This window comes from Dunckerocampus dactyliophorus, chromosome 3, assembly GCF_027744805.1.
Source record: "Dunckerocampus dactyliophorus isolate RoL2022-P2 chromosome 3, RoL_Ddac_1.1, whole genome shotgun sequence".
Classification (NCBI taxonomy): Eukaryota; Metazoa; Chordata; class Actinopteri; order Syngnathiformes; family Syngnathidae; genus Dunckerocampus; species Dunckerocampus dactyliophorus.
In genome coordinates, this window is record NC_072821.1 from 188554 (window position 1) to 200000 (window position 11447).

At 46.8% G+C, this 11447-nt stretch overlaps 1 protein-coding gene across 2 annotated transcripts in view; it reads right to left on the reverse strand.

Annotated features, from left to right (window-relative positions):
* Positions 1–734: 734 nt before the first annotated feature.
* Positions 735–11447, reverse strand: part of tshz3b (teashirt zinc finger homeobox 3b) — a 31319-nt gene continuing 20606 nt past the window's right edge. The window contains exon 3 of one of the 2 annotated variants that reach the window (XM_054770198.1): positions 735–5476. In XM_054770198.1, the coding sequence (XP_054626173.1) occupies positions 1878–5476 (3599 nt within the window). In that variant the 3' untranslated portion in view covers positions 735–1877. The remainder of the gene's footprint in view (positions 5477–11447) is intronic. The other variant, XM_054770200.1, reaches the window with a different exon arrangement.

The window sequence follows — 11447 nt, forward strand, 5'->3', positions numbered from 1 at the left end:
GCTTCTTCTTTGCCCCGGATTGCCGTTTGTGAGGACAGCAAGAGAGAGAGAAGAAATTGGCTTTCTTACACTTCAATTTCACGCATATTTTCTTTGAGGCTAATGAGAGCCTTAAATACGCCGCCAGACTTCCGGCTGACATTTTCACACAGTGTGGCACCTTGTCACTGCAAATGAAGTCTCTCTCGCTGTGTTGTGCATCTGCAGCATCACCTCATTCATGCTTTGCTTTCTCTTTCTTTGCTCTTCATGTGCAGCCAAGAACCCGTGTCCATACGTCATCCAAAGCAGACATTTATCTCAATCAAACCATCACGCTCTAACTGCCAAAAGTACTACAGTACTACTAACAAATATTACACACAATGGCATTTAGGCACGTTTTAAAGCCAACGTCCTGCTTTCCTTACGTGCGTCCACTTTTAGGGAACCACAAATTGTATCTAGCATCAGTTTTTTATATTTCATGACTTTAGTCGGCACGTATTCTTCCACTCCAGACTAACCAGTCATGGGTCACAGGTCATGCAGTCACTGGGTGGTGTGTCATGAAACACATTCCAAGCGTACGTAGAACGTGATCCTGCAATGAATTCAACACTTTTTTCGTGTTTTGGAGTGTTTGTAAGTTCCCACGTGGGGACTGACCTGGAGCTCCGGCCGTCGCAAACGCTCGTTAGCGCTGCCAAACACACACGCTGCACACATGGTTGAAAAAAAACATCTTCCTTTTTTAATGCTGCAGTAGAAAAGAAGGTTATAATCATAGGACTTCCATTGTGGCGTACAAGAAGAAGAGGAGAAGTTCTTTACATGCTCGTATTTTACACACGTCAGTCACTTGGGCCTGTCACCCTAACGCCCCGAAACCATGGTAACCCTTCTTAGCCCCGCCCAAAAAGATAAAGCTGCAGTGTGGCATCAACAACAACAAAAAAAGAGTGCTTATAAATAACAAGGTACATCTGTTTGGAGTATTCACACGTGTAAAAAGACTTTAACCCTTTCAGCACACATTGGGATTTTTTTTTTTTAAATGTATCTTTTTTTTGCTATGTCCCTTTTTTGTATCATTTGATGAAATAACACATGTATAAAAAGTGTTGTGCAAAACAATGTCATTCATATAGTGTGCACCGGCAGTCTTTACTTTAAATTAAAAAATATAGAAAGGATGTATAATTTAGACAGGAATGACTTTCTGTTTTCTGTACATATTTTACACACACCTGCAGCAAAAAAGCTCCCTGATCAAACACAGGATCATTTTTCTCTCTTTTTACTGTCACACCCGTAAAGCCCAAGACGGGAAATTGACACTGAATTTGGGAAAAGCAAAAAAGACATTTCTGTTGCAGCTCGATGTGCGTCCGTGAAAGTTTGCGTCTTAAGTGCTTTGACCAACTCCCAGGTTTCAACTTCCTGGAGGAAGTAGCTAGCATTTAGCTAAACACGCTACATATTCCACGCATCGAGTCACAATTTGACTAGAATACATTTCCTGTATGAGCAGAAAAAAGTGAATCAAGTTGTAATATTCCCATGGAAAGTCAAACAGACTTGCGGTATTTTTCCTGAATAAAATGGCACCTTTTTCTTGTAATACGACATCACTTTCACCATCCAAATCATCACCGTTTTTGTCTTCACTTTCTTTTCAGTGTGGCCTTAATTCTTTGTGGATTGAAAAGAAACACATGCAGCTTCTCACATCCTGCTGATGTGAGAATATAAAGTCATTTACACAAAATACAAAAGCTTCGTATCTTGCATGGTTCAAGTGTGCACGTGTGGAGCTTGAAAGGAAACATCTTCGTGCTGGTCCGTTCTTGCCAGAACCAGAAGCTACGCTTACGCTAAAGTCTGCTAATCCTTTGCTACTGCTTGTCCAGCTCGCACACGTACATGAGGTGGTCCTCGGGGGACTTCCCGTGAGTCTTGCTCAGATGAAGCTTGACGGCGTGCTTACTGGCAAAAGTCCGGTTGCAGAGCTTGCACTGGTGCACGGCGGCGGAGCCGTCCTCGTCTTCGTTGGGGGAGGGAGAGGGCGAGGCCGAGTCGGCCGAGGGCAGCGGAGTGGGCAGGGACAACGGCAGCGAGATGGGAAAGGATGACGGCAGGGGCGTGGGCAAGGAGGAGGGAAGCGGATGGCTGGACGGGTGGAGGCTGGACAGCAGTTTGTCAGAGAGTCCTTTGATTTGGCGTTGGTGCTGCTGGCTGATCTGGCTAAGCAGCTGCTCCCCAGACAGTTTGGGAAGGTCTCGCAGTCGAAAGCCCAGATGGGACTCCAAGTGGCTGACATAGGTGGATGGTGAACGAATCTGTGAGGCGCAGTCACTGCAGAAGAACACTGGGTGACCTGAATCCAGGTTCTTTAAGAACTTGGTGCCACCGGTTCTCCTCAGCTGGTACTTGACGTTGGCCAACCAGTGTGATATCGTGGTCATAGAGAGTCCAGTGAAGCGGGAGATGTGCATCCTCTCCTGCGGGCTCAGGTCTGACATCATGTATTTGCCATCCGTAGTTTGTCTCAGGCTGGAGGCAAACTGGGCCTGTAGGATAAGGAGGTGCTGAGGATTCCAATTGGACTGGCGGCCTTTGCGCTTCTGGGCAGGTGAGACCTCCTCCGCCTCCTCCTGAGTAGCACCTTCAATGTCAGAGCGCTCGGACAAGCTAGTTGGCGTGGAGGCCTTGGAGACCACCTGGCTCTCTGTCAGGTTCCTCAGCATGTCGGAGATGTCCGACAGAGCGTTTTCTCTCAGGGGGGACGTGGACATAAATGAAGCAACAGCAGCAGAAGCTTTGGTCATGGTCACTGCGGAGAAGGGGGACACCGACATGGCAGAATTGCCATTTTTGTCAGCATGCTTGCCTTTGGTGAGGTCTATGGGCTGGTCATTGCTCGGGTGCTGCTGGTAGAAGTAGCGGTCCAGGTGGTCACTGCTGGACTTTTTGGTCTGCGCAAGCGGGGTGGAAGCTGCCACCGCCGCCTTCTCTGCTAAGCTGTTGCTCATCTTGAACAACATGCTCATGGGGTCGAGAGAGGGCAGGGCGGGCTTGGCGGCCTTCCCCAGGTGCGCGTTCATGACCGACTGCAGCGCGCTCAGAGGGTTGACGAACGGCTGCTCCGGAGGCGGGTGGTCGGTTATGATGGCCGTGCTGCTGCATAGAGACCCGGTCTGGGGTGACGTCTCTTTTGATTCCACACCATTCATGGATTCCGTCATGCTACTATCTCCATTTGTTTCTTTGTGATTTGTTCCACAAACATCTTCAGTGTTCAGTCCCACCATGCTGTCAGGAGTTTTACAGCCTCCTACTTTAGTGTCTCTGGGGGACTCCCCTCTGTTGGTGTCCTCCACCTCACTGTTGCAGGGAGAGGGTGTGGTTCTCATTGGAGATGACCTCACAAAACCACCGGGTTCCTTCAGCGTTTCCTCTACCTTTTCTACTTTCTCCGTCACCTTCTTTACCAGCTCCTCCATGGCGTGGAAGTTGTTCTTGGACAGAGGAGATGTCTGGCGGCTCGGAGGCGAGACCAGTGACTGGCTCTTGCCAGTGGGAGAGAGGATTTCTGCCCCAGGGAACATAAATTTCAGAGGACAATTTTTTCCAGAGTTCCCGAGAGACAGCTTCATTATGTTGGGGAGCTGATAGGCGGCATGTATGCTAGGGTATCCCCCCCAGCTTGGTGCTCCATTCTGGGCTTTGTTGATGGCTGAGGTCACCGTGTTCTCCAAGGACTTGAGGATGTCTAGACCTCCTTTGGGACTCTCTTCCAGGTCCTGCTCAGTCAGGTACGTGTATTTTGAAGAGATATCAAACTTCTCCTCAGGCTCGTCTTCTCCTCCTGATATCTTGTCGCTGTTTGTGTGATTAGCATTGTTGACCATGACTTCTTGAGTGCATTCCTCTTCCTTCTCCTCCTTTTTGATCTCAACCGTTACAGCGGTGGGCGACATGCTGGTTTGAGGAGGTACCGGGGCGGGTGGTGGTGAGAATGTTGTGGCAGCCAGAGGAACTGACTGGATCTTCTCCTCTCCTGCAGGGCTAGATGTTGGTGCTGGACTGGAAGCCTCAATAATGGGTTTGCCCTTTTTGATGGCAGAGTTGGTGACTTTGATAAAGTGTCCGGTCACCATCATGTGGGCAGTCAGTTCTTGCAGCGTATCATGAGAGCTGCCGCACTCCATGCATTTGAGGATTTGGGACTTCCTGGACTCAAACTGCCAGGCGTAGCTGGCGCCGTTCTGATGTCCGTAGCGGTTGTTGGGCGTGATGTACGGGTTGGCGGCCTTCTGAAGCGTGTCAGAGTCAGCGAGGGAGGCGGGCTTAGGCGTGGCTCCTCCATTTGAGTCCGGTGAGCTGGGGATGTCCAGCTCAATAGGGACTCTTTTTCGAGCTGAGGAGATGATCTTAGCTGCCACTGGTGTCACAGGCTCTTTCAGAGGCACTTTTTGGTAGTGTTTGGTCTTGATCATATGGACACTCAAGTCCTGGAGGGATTCAAATGAATGCCCACAGTACATGCACTTCAGAACCTTTTGTGCATCCTCCTTCCCTTCCATCTCCAGCAAGGAGCGCTTCCTCGGTTTCGACCAGCGTTTAGTGCTCTCGCCGTCTGTTTCGTGGTTGTCGTCTCTGTAGTGGCCAGTCTCGTTCATGTGCACCGTTAATTCCACTAGCGTGTCGTATGCAGCGCTGCAGTCCTTGCAGCGGAACTTGCTGGCGCCGGTGAATATAGACCCGTACAACTTGGAGCTCTGGCGGTATAGCTGCACGGTGCTGAAGAGGCTGGGTTCTGTCGACGGCGACGACACAGCCACAGCGGGATGCTGAGCCATGGCTAGTCGGTTCTGGTGGTTCTGCGAGGCCTGCTGGAGGGTCTTGGCAATAGCAGTCTGGTGCCAGTCGTAGCCTCCGCTCCCACAGCTGCTGTTGCTGCTGCTGCTGCTGCTGCTGTGACTACGAGGGGGTTTCTCTGCCGGCGGCTGGCTCAGGTTCAGGTTTAGAGTGGACCAGTAAGAGTTGGTCAGGAAGGAGGTGTAAATGGCCTTCATCTTCTCCAGGCTGTCCGCCACGGACCCGGTGGTGGAAAGTGCAGCCTCGTCTCCATTTCCCGATATTGCCGCATTGTCTGCGGCGGCCATGATGGTGGAAGACAGGGAAAGAGCGTTTGTGGGGTCTTTGAAAAGAAGAACATCGTCTTCAGTTTTAAGGGGCGGGCTCTCAAAGTCAGACATCCTGTCACTAGATTCGCTCAAGTGGGACTCGCTGTCCAGCTCCTGGCCAGAAAAGTCGGCTGTGTTGGGAGAGTCATGGAAATCGGCCGATCCTGGCCTGTCCTTGAGGAGCAAGTCCTTGTCCTGACAGAGGAACTTGGCGGCAGGCTCCTCCCCTTCCTGGGCCGAGTCCTCTCCATCAAGGTCCTCGTCGAGCAGAGCTGCTTCCTTCTCGTCTTCAGGGACATATGCTGCTTAGAATGAGAGAAGAAAGCGAGAGGAACATTTGTTAGAAGCACTTTAACAGCAGATGAAAAGACGCTAATTCTCAATTCCTGAATTAGGCAGACATAAAAAGACTTTCTCCTGAGGCAACCTCAGTCATCACACACTGACTACTTCCTGTCACAAATGCTTGTAGGGACTGTGTTCCTCCATTAGAAGTCTTTGTTCTGCACGGCAGGAATGAGCGGCAGTGATAGAAGGAAAGGGAGAGGGGACGGGAGGAAGGGAGTGAGGGCGAGGGGAGGCGGCTCTTCAAACATAACTCGCCACCTTATTCTTCTCAAGGGGCAACAGCTTGAAATTAAAACTAAATTTGAAATTAATGAAGCACATTGCGGCCCTGGCATTCGTTTCAGAAGTAATAAATTACTTGTATCAACCTCGGAGACAGCACTTCCTGTCTGTCAATTAATATGTCCGACGCCTCTCCTGCAGACTCTAATGCTTTCCCGAACAGACACCCTCGCCATTTAAATTAAGCATGCCTTCTCACTCATTACGCCGCTCAGTCCTCGCCTCCTCGTAAATAAAAATGAATGCATGTGCGACAAATCTCTCCCGCAAAAGCCATTTGCTTCAATTACCACAGATTAGAAAAACTTGAGCGTTATTATTTACAGTTTAGCCGCGGGCCAATGCGGGCTGTAGGCTTTCAATTTAGATTAAAATCCCTCCAGTTTAGGAAAGAAATTAAAGTGCATTTGTGCACCCAGGAATGTGATCTTTTTGTCTTTAAGCTGTGCATCCATCACAGTATCTGATGTGTTTAACATTGCTCCAGCTACATAATGCAACCAGCCAACCACATGGCCAGCCGGTCAGTGGGCGTGGCCTGATGGCACACGATGGACGGCCGTCATTGGCAACCCAAAATGAAAACAATCAATTTAATTCTTGCAAGTCGCGTTGGTAAACTTCAACCGCTGTTTGCTGTTTTTCCATCAAGGTTCAGCTAGCAAAGCATCAGCACTGGTTGCTACTGGTGATGCTGGCACTCTACTGTGGGAAAAACACACACACACACACACACACACACACACACACGAACGCACTCTGCTTGTCATGTAGCGGCTGCAGACTAACATCTCGGTGCCTGCGGGCGCTCTCTGGAGCATCCGCATGCAACATGCAGCGTGCTGCCGACTGTGTTCAGTCCAGCAAAGATGAACTTTTTCAACACGTCCAACATGTTGTCTGCTATTCTGGGACATTAAAAAAGTACTGTATTATATGCTCTATGCGCTTATATTATTATTATCATATTATATGGTATAATGTGCTTTATTACATTCTACTTTTTATATTATACTACACTTTTTACATTGTAATGATTTTTGACATACGGCTCACAAAATAAAAATAAAAACACAAATTTGGACCAAAAATCTGTGCATCTGCTACACGACTTTACTCTACTGTTAGAAATAGGGTGACCAAGCATCTTTTTTCAGAGTTTTCCGAGGACATGTCTCGATTCCATGTCCTGTCCTGGACACCTCGGGTTCATTTTTCAGTAGTAGAAGCGCAACAGAGTGACTTTCACCTGGCTATGCTGTTACTGTGTGTGACTACAGTATATACAGTTAGGGTTATACACAGTGGTGTGAAAGTGTTTGCCCACTTCCTCATCGCTTATTTGTTTGCATGTTTGTCACACTTAAATGTTTGACATCATCAAACTAATGTAATTATTAGTCAATGACAACACAACTCAACACTTTATGCACTTTGTGACAAACACGCAAACAAATAAGAAATCAGTTGCTCAATGTCATAATTCCCGTGTAGTGAGTCACATAGCCTTACTCGCATTGTAGTGAGTCACGTAGCCTTACTTGCCTTGTAGTGAGTCACATAGCCTGTACTAGCCTTGAAGTGAGTCACATAGCCTTACTCACCTTGTAGTGAGTCACATAGCCTTACTCGCCTTGTAGTGAGTCACTTAGCCTTACTCACCTTGTAGTGAGTCACTTAGCCTTACTCGCCTTGTAGTGAGTCACATAGCCTTACTCGTCTTGTAGTGAGTCACGTAGCTTGCACTCACCTCGTAGCAAGTCACGTAGCTTGTACTCCCCTCGTAGCGAGTCACACAGCTTGTACTCGCCTCGTAGCGAGTCACGTAACTTGTACTCGTCTCATAGTGAGTCATGTAGCCTGTACTCTATACTTGCCTTTGACTGCTGCAGATAATCACAGGCAGATGTTTTCTATAAACTTTCAAACAGAAACCATTAAGCACCTAAATCATTTGAAATGCCAACCAGCAACAGTTGGGGGGCGTGTCAGGTGTTTTCCGGGTGCGAGCCAACATTTCCAGGTGGGGTGTTTTGCGATGGAAAAGTCTCTGCCACTTGATCTGCTGAAGCGCAGCAGAATAAGCACACACCGTAGCAAAGCGTGTGCAAGCTTGGATGTGTTTGTGTACACGCTGTAGCCCTGAAACACATGCACGAACGCACGCATGCACACACACACACAGTGAAGTCCTCACATGCACTTTGCAGCATATCTATTACCTGCCAGAGCGCTGTGATGTCTTTGGACAGCACTGATCAAAAGATGTCATCCGACCTCATCGCCAGGGAAGCTCGGCGGGGCGTGCGCGCGATCCCCAGTAAATCACGGCGCGGCCAGCTTGTAAATAAAATGACAGGATCACTTTAAGGGCCTGTCAAGCAGGGGGGGAGGCCATTATGATAACGCCCGCTGGCTCCCAACGCAAACGGACACGGTTAAATTCACTGGCCGCCGTCTAATATACATGATATAGCGCTTTTCTCCGCAGCCCCCCTGCAACTGCTACCTCAGCCAAGGCAAGTGTTTTTGTGTGGATCAGGTATCAGTCCATCAGTCCATCAATGCTGCTTGTCAGCATGTGCAGGCCTTTGGCAGGGGACATGGCCTGTGGAGGAACACAGGTCAAAGGGCCACACTTTATTTAAGGACTGTTATATTTGACTCCCTATTTACTAGAGGTGTAGCGCTATATGTATTCCTTATTGGATGTTTTGGTACAGAGGCAGCTCTCTCAAAATGACCCCAAGCGTGACCTTACAAAGCACCTGGCCAACACTCATTATTGCGTACTGTTACACCCATAGTGTTCTTTCTTGTGGGACAAACTGCGTTTAATGCAAACTACAGTATTCCTACTTCAGCATATTCTTGGAGTTTTTCATCAGAACATTATTTCTTTTTTGGGAGGGAGAGAAATCCTGCCTTTAAGTGCTTTTAATCTCCATAATGAAATACTATAGATACCCACACAGATCATGCGGTGCAGTTACATTGTGTGTTTCACATGTCTTACTTTGTGTATGTGTTTTTTTTGGTTGCACTGTGAGGGAGGGGGGCATTTGTGTTGATAAGCTAACTACTGGTTTGTGATGTATGAGTAAGAATGCACGTCAAACACAAGCAAATTGATGTTACATTACGTACAGTACAATACATACAGTACTTCATGTACATTACATACAGTACTTTAATAATATATGCTATACTAATTTAATATACTATATATACTATTTAATGTACTATATTGTACGATACAACTTTAGATACCCACACGTACTTTACATCCAGTACACTATACTATATTGTACTATATTGTACTACTAACTTTACATACTTTACATCCAGTCCAATATACTATATTGTACTACATTGTACTACTGACTTTACATACTTTACATCCAGTACAATATACTATATTGTACTACATTGTACTACATGTATATGACTTCACATACTTTACATCCAGTACAATATACTATATTGTACTATATTGTACTATATGACTTTACATACTTTACATCCGGTATGTTGCGTCTCCTTTTATTGCTAATGGTGGGTGTGGTCTGGGAAAGTAACCCCCAAAAATAGCAACTACTGCAAGTGTATAAAGACACACGGGAGATGTTTTTCTATGACTGGTCATGTAACAATGCCTCCACCACTTGTCATTTAGAACAAGTCATCATGTGCGTCTAATCAAAGCCAATAACGTGCATGCATAGAAATATTGCAATAAAAATAAAAAAGGTGTTACGGAGGAGGCGTGAAAGAAGAACGTCAGGCAATAAAGGCGCTGCTCTCAGGCAATTTAGAATGCAAAACACAAAGCATTAAGTTTGTGTTTTATCTTTTAATTTCATCTTGAATGATTTATAATCCATCATGCCGAGCTTCAGCCACAACCAATTATTCTCTGCTGCTTGATTGACAACAAAAGTGATTTATTAAGCTCATAAAAAGTCATGTGCTTGCACGCTCACTAGAAAAATAATCACACACAAACGCGCCCCCCCCCCCCCCCCCCCCCCCCCCACACACACACACACACACCACCACCACCACCACCACACACACACACACACACACACACACACACACACACACAGTGCTGGTTACAGGATCAATACGCTGGCTTCCTGCATGTTTCCATACAGCTTTGGTTTCAAAGTACTCTGGTTTCCTCCCACATTCTACAAACATGCACGTTAGCTTCCTTGGCACCTCTACATTGTCCACAGGTATGAATGTGAGTGTCAATGATTGTCTGACTAAATGCACCCTGAGATTGCCTGGCGACTAATCCAGGGTCCCCTCCTCTCGCCCGAAGTCACCTGGGATAGGCTCCAGCATACCTGTGACCCTAATGAGGATAAGTGGCATATAAAATGGATGGATGGAAAATTATGCCATATAACTGTATTGAAAGGTTGCATTTCTTTTGCAATATAGCGAGCGACACTGTCTGTGAGTGCGCTATTTTGTTTATATTTACATCGCAGAGCAAACGCCTCAGTAAGCGTTGGCTGTCAGGACGAAGGCTCTGCTGCACCTCCAGTGGTAGTTTTCTTCCCAGTTGGGAAAACTGAAAAGGATGGTTGTGTTTCTGGTGTGCGTACAAGTTGGTCGTGTTCCCCTTCTTCCTCGTCACTACTTTCCAACAAATGCAACATATCGGTTTGTCGGTGTTCATGCGCTCACATTTAAAACACCAATATGTTGCGTTCACCTTAGAAAAATTGCCTCTGTGCCTTCGTTCATGTTCACTTATGCTTGCTCAAGGGGCTAATTTGCTGCCCGCACTCTGAGCACTCTGTATCCACTCACTAGTAGCCCCGCCTCCACAAAGAGGCTGAATGAGAGAACAGGCCCACTCCCTCCGTTCATTCCACTATAGAAGCAATGCGCACAAACAGATGCAGAGGGAAGCCTCTTGTCATCCAGCCTGGGTGGCACAGAGAGACAAGGAGATGAAACACACACATAAACATGCACATGTCACTTTGTCCAGGGCAGCAGAATTATTGACCTGTTTTTTTATCGCTCAATTCATCAATTTATCGATTATCATGACAGGCCCAGTGGCATCCATCCCTTCCATCCTCAAGCCTTTCCTCCCAGTCCTTCCTCATATGCCTCTAGCCTTGATCTGCTAACTACAGTCAGACTTGTCTATAGTGGCCACTAGAGGGAGTCTGCAAAAGTGGCCGCTATAGACAGGTGGCCTCTATAGACAGGTTGGCGTCCAGTTTGAATGTTGACCAGTAGAGGAAGAAAAAAAAAAAAAGGGAAAAAAAAATAATAATAATGTTGACCAGTAGAGGGCACTGCGGATAAAAGTTGTACAGCACTACTAGGCTTGTTATTATCATGGTTCATGGTTCATGGTTTTAATCCTGAACATGCATGAGTCAAACAGTAGCACATCACATAGTACAATTCACAATTTTGCATGTTCAAAAAGGAGTAGGAAGAGCAAAGCTTATTTAATCCTACCCCTCATCAGTTTCACATCAGTTGCAATACATTTATTCACCTCTTGTTCTTCCAAGTGTACTTTGTAGGTCTACATGACAATGTAGTGCAATCATAGCCAAGGTTTTTACTTACTAAAAGGAAGCTAGAGGCTTAATAATAACTGATAGA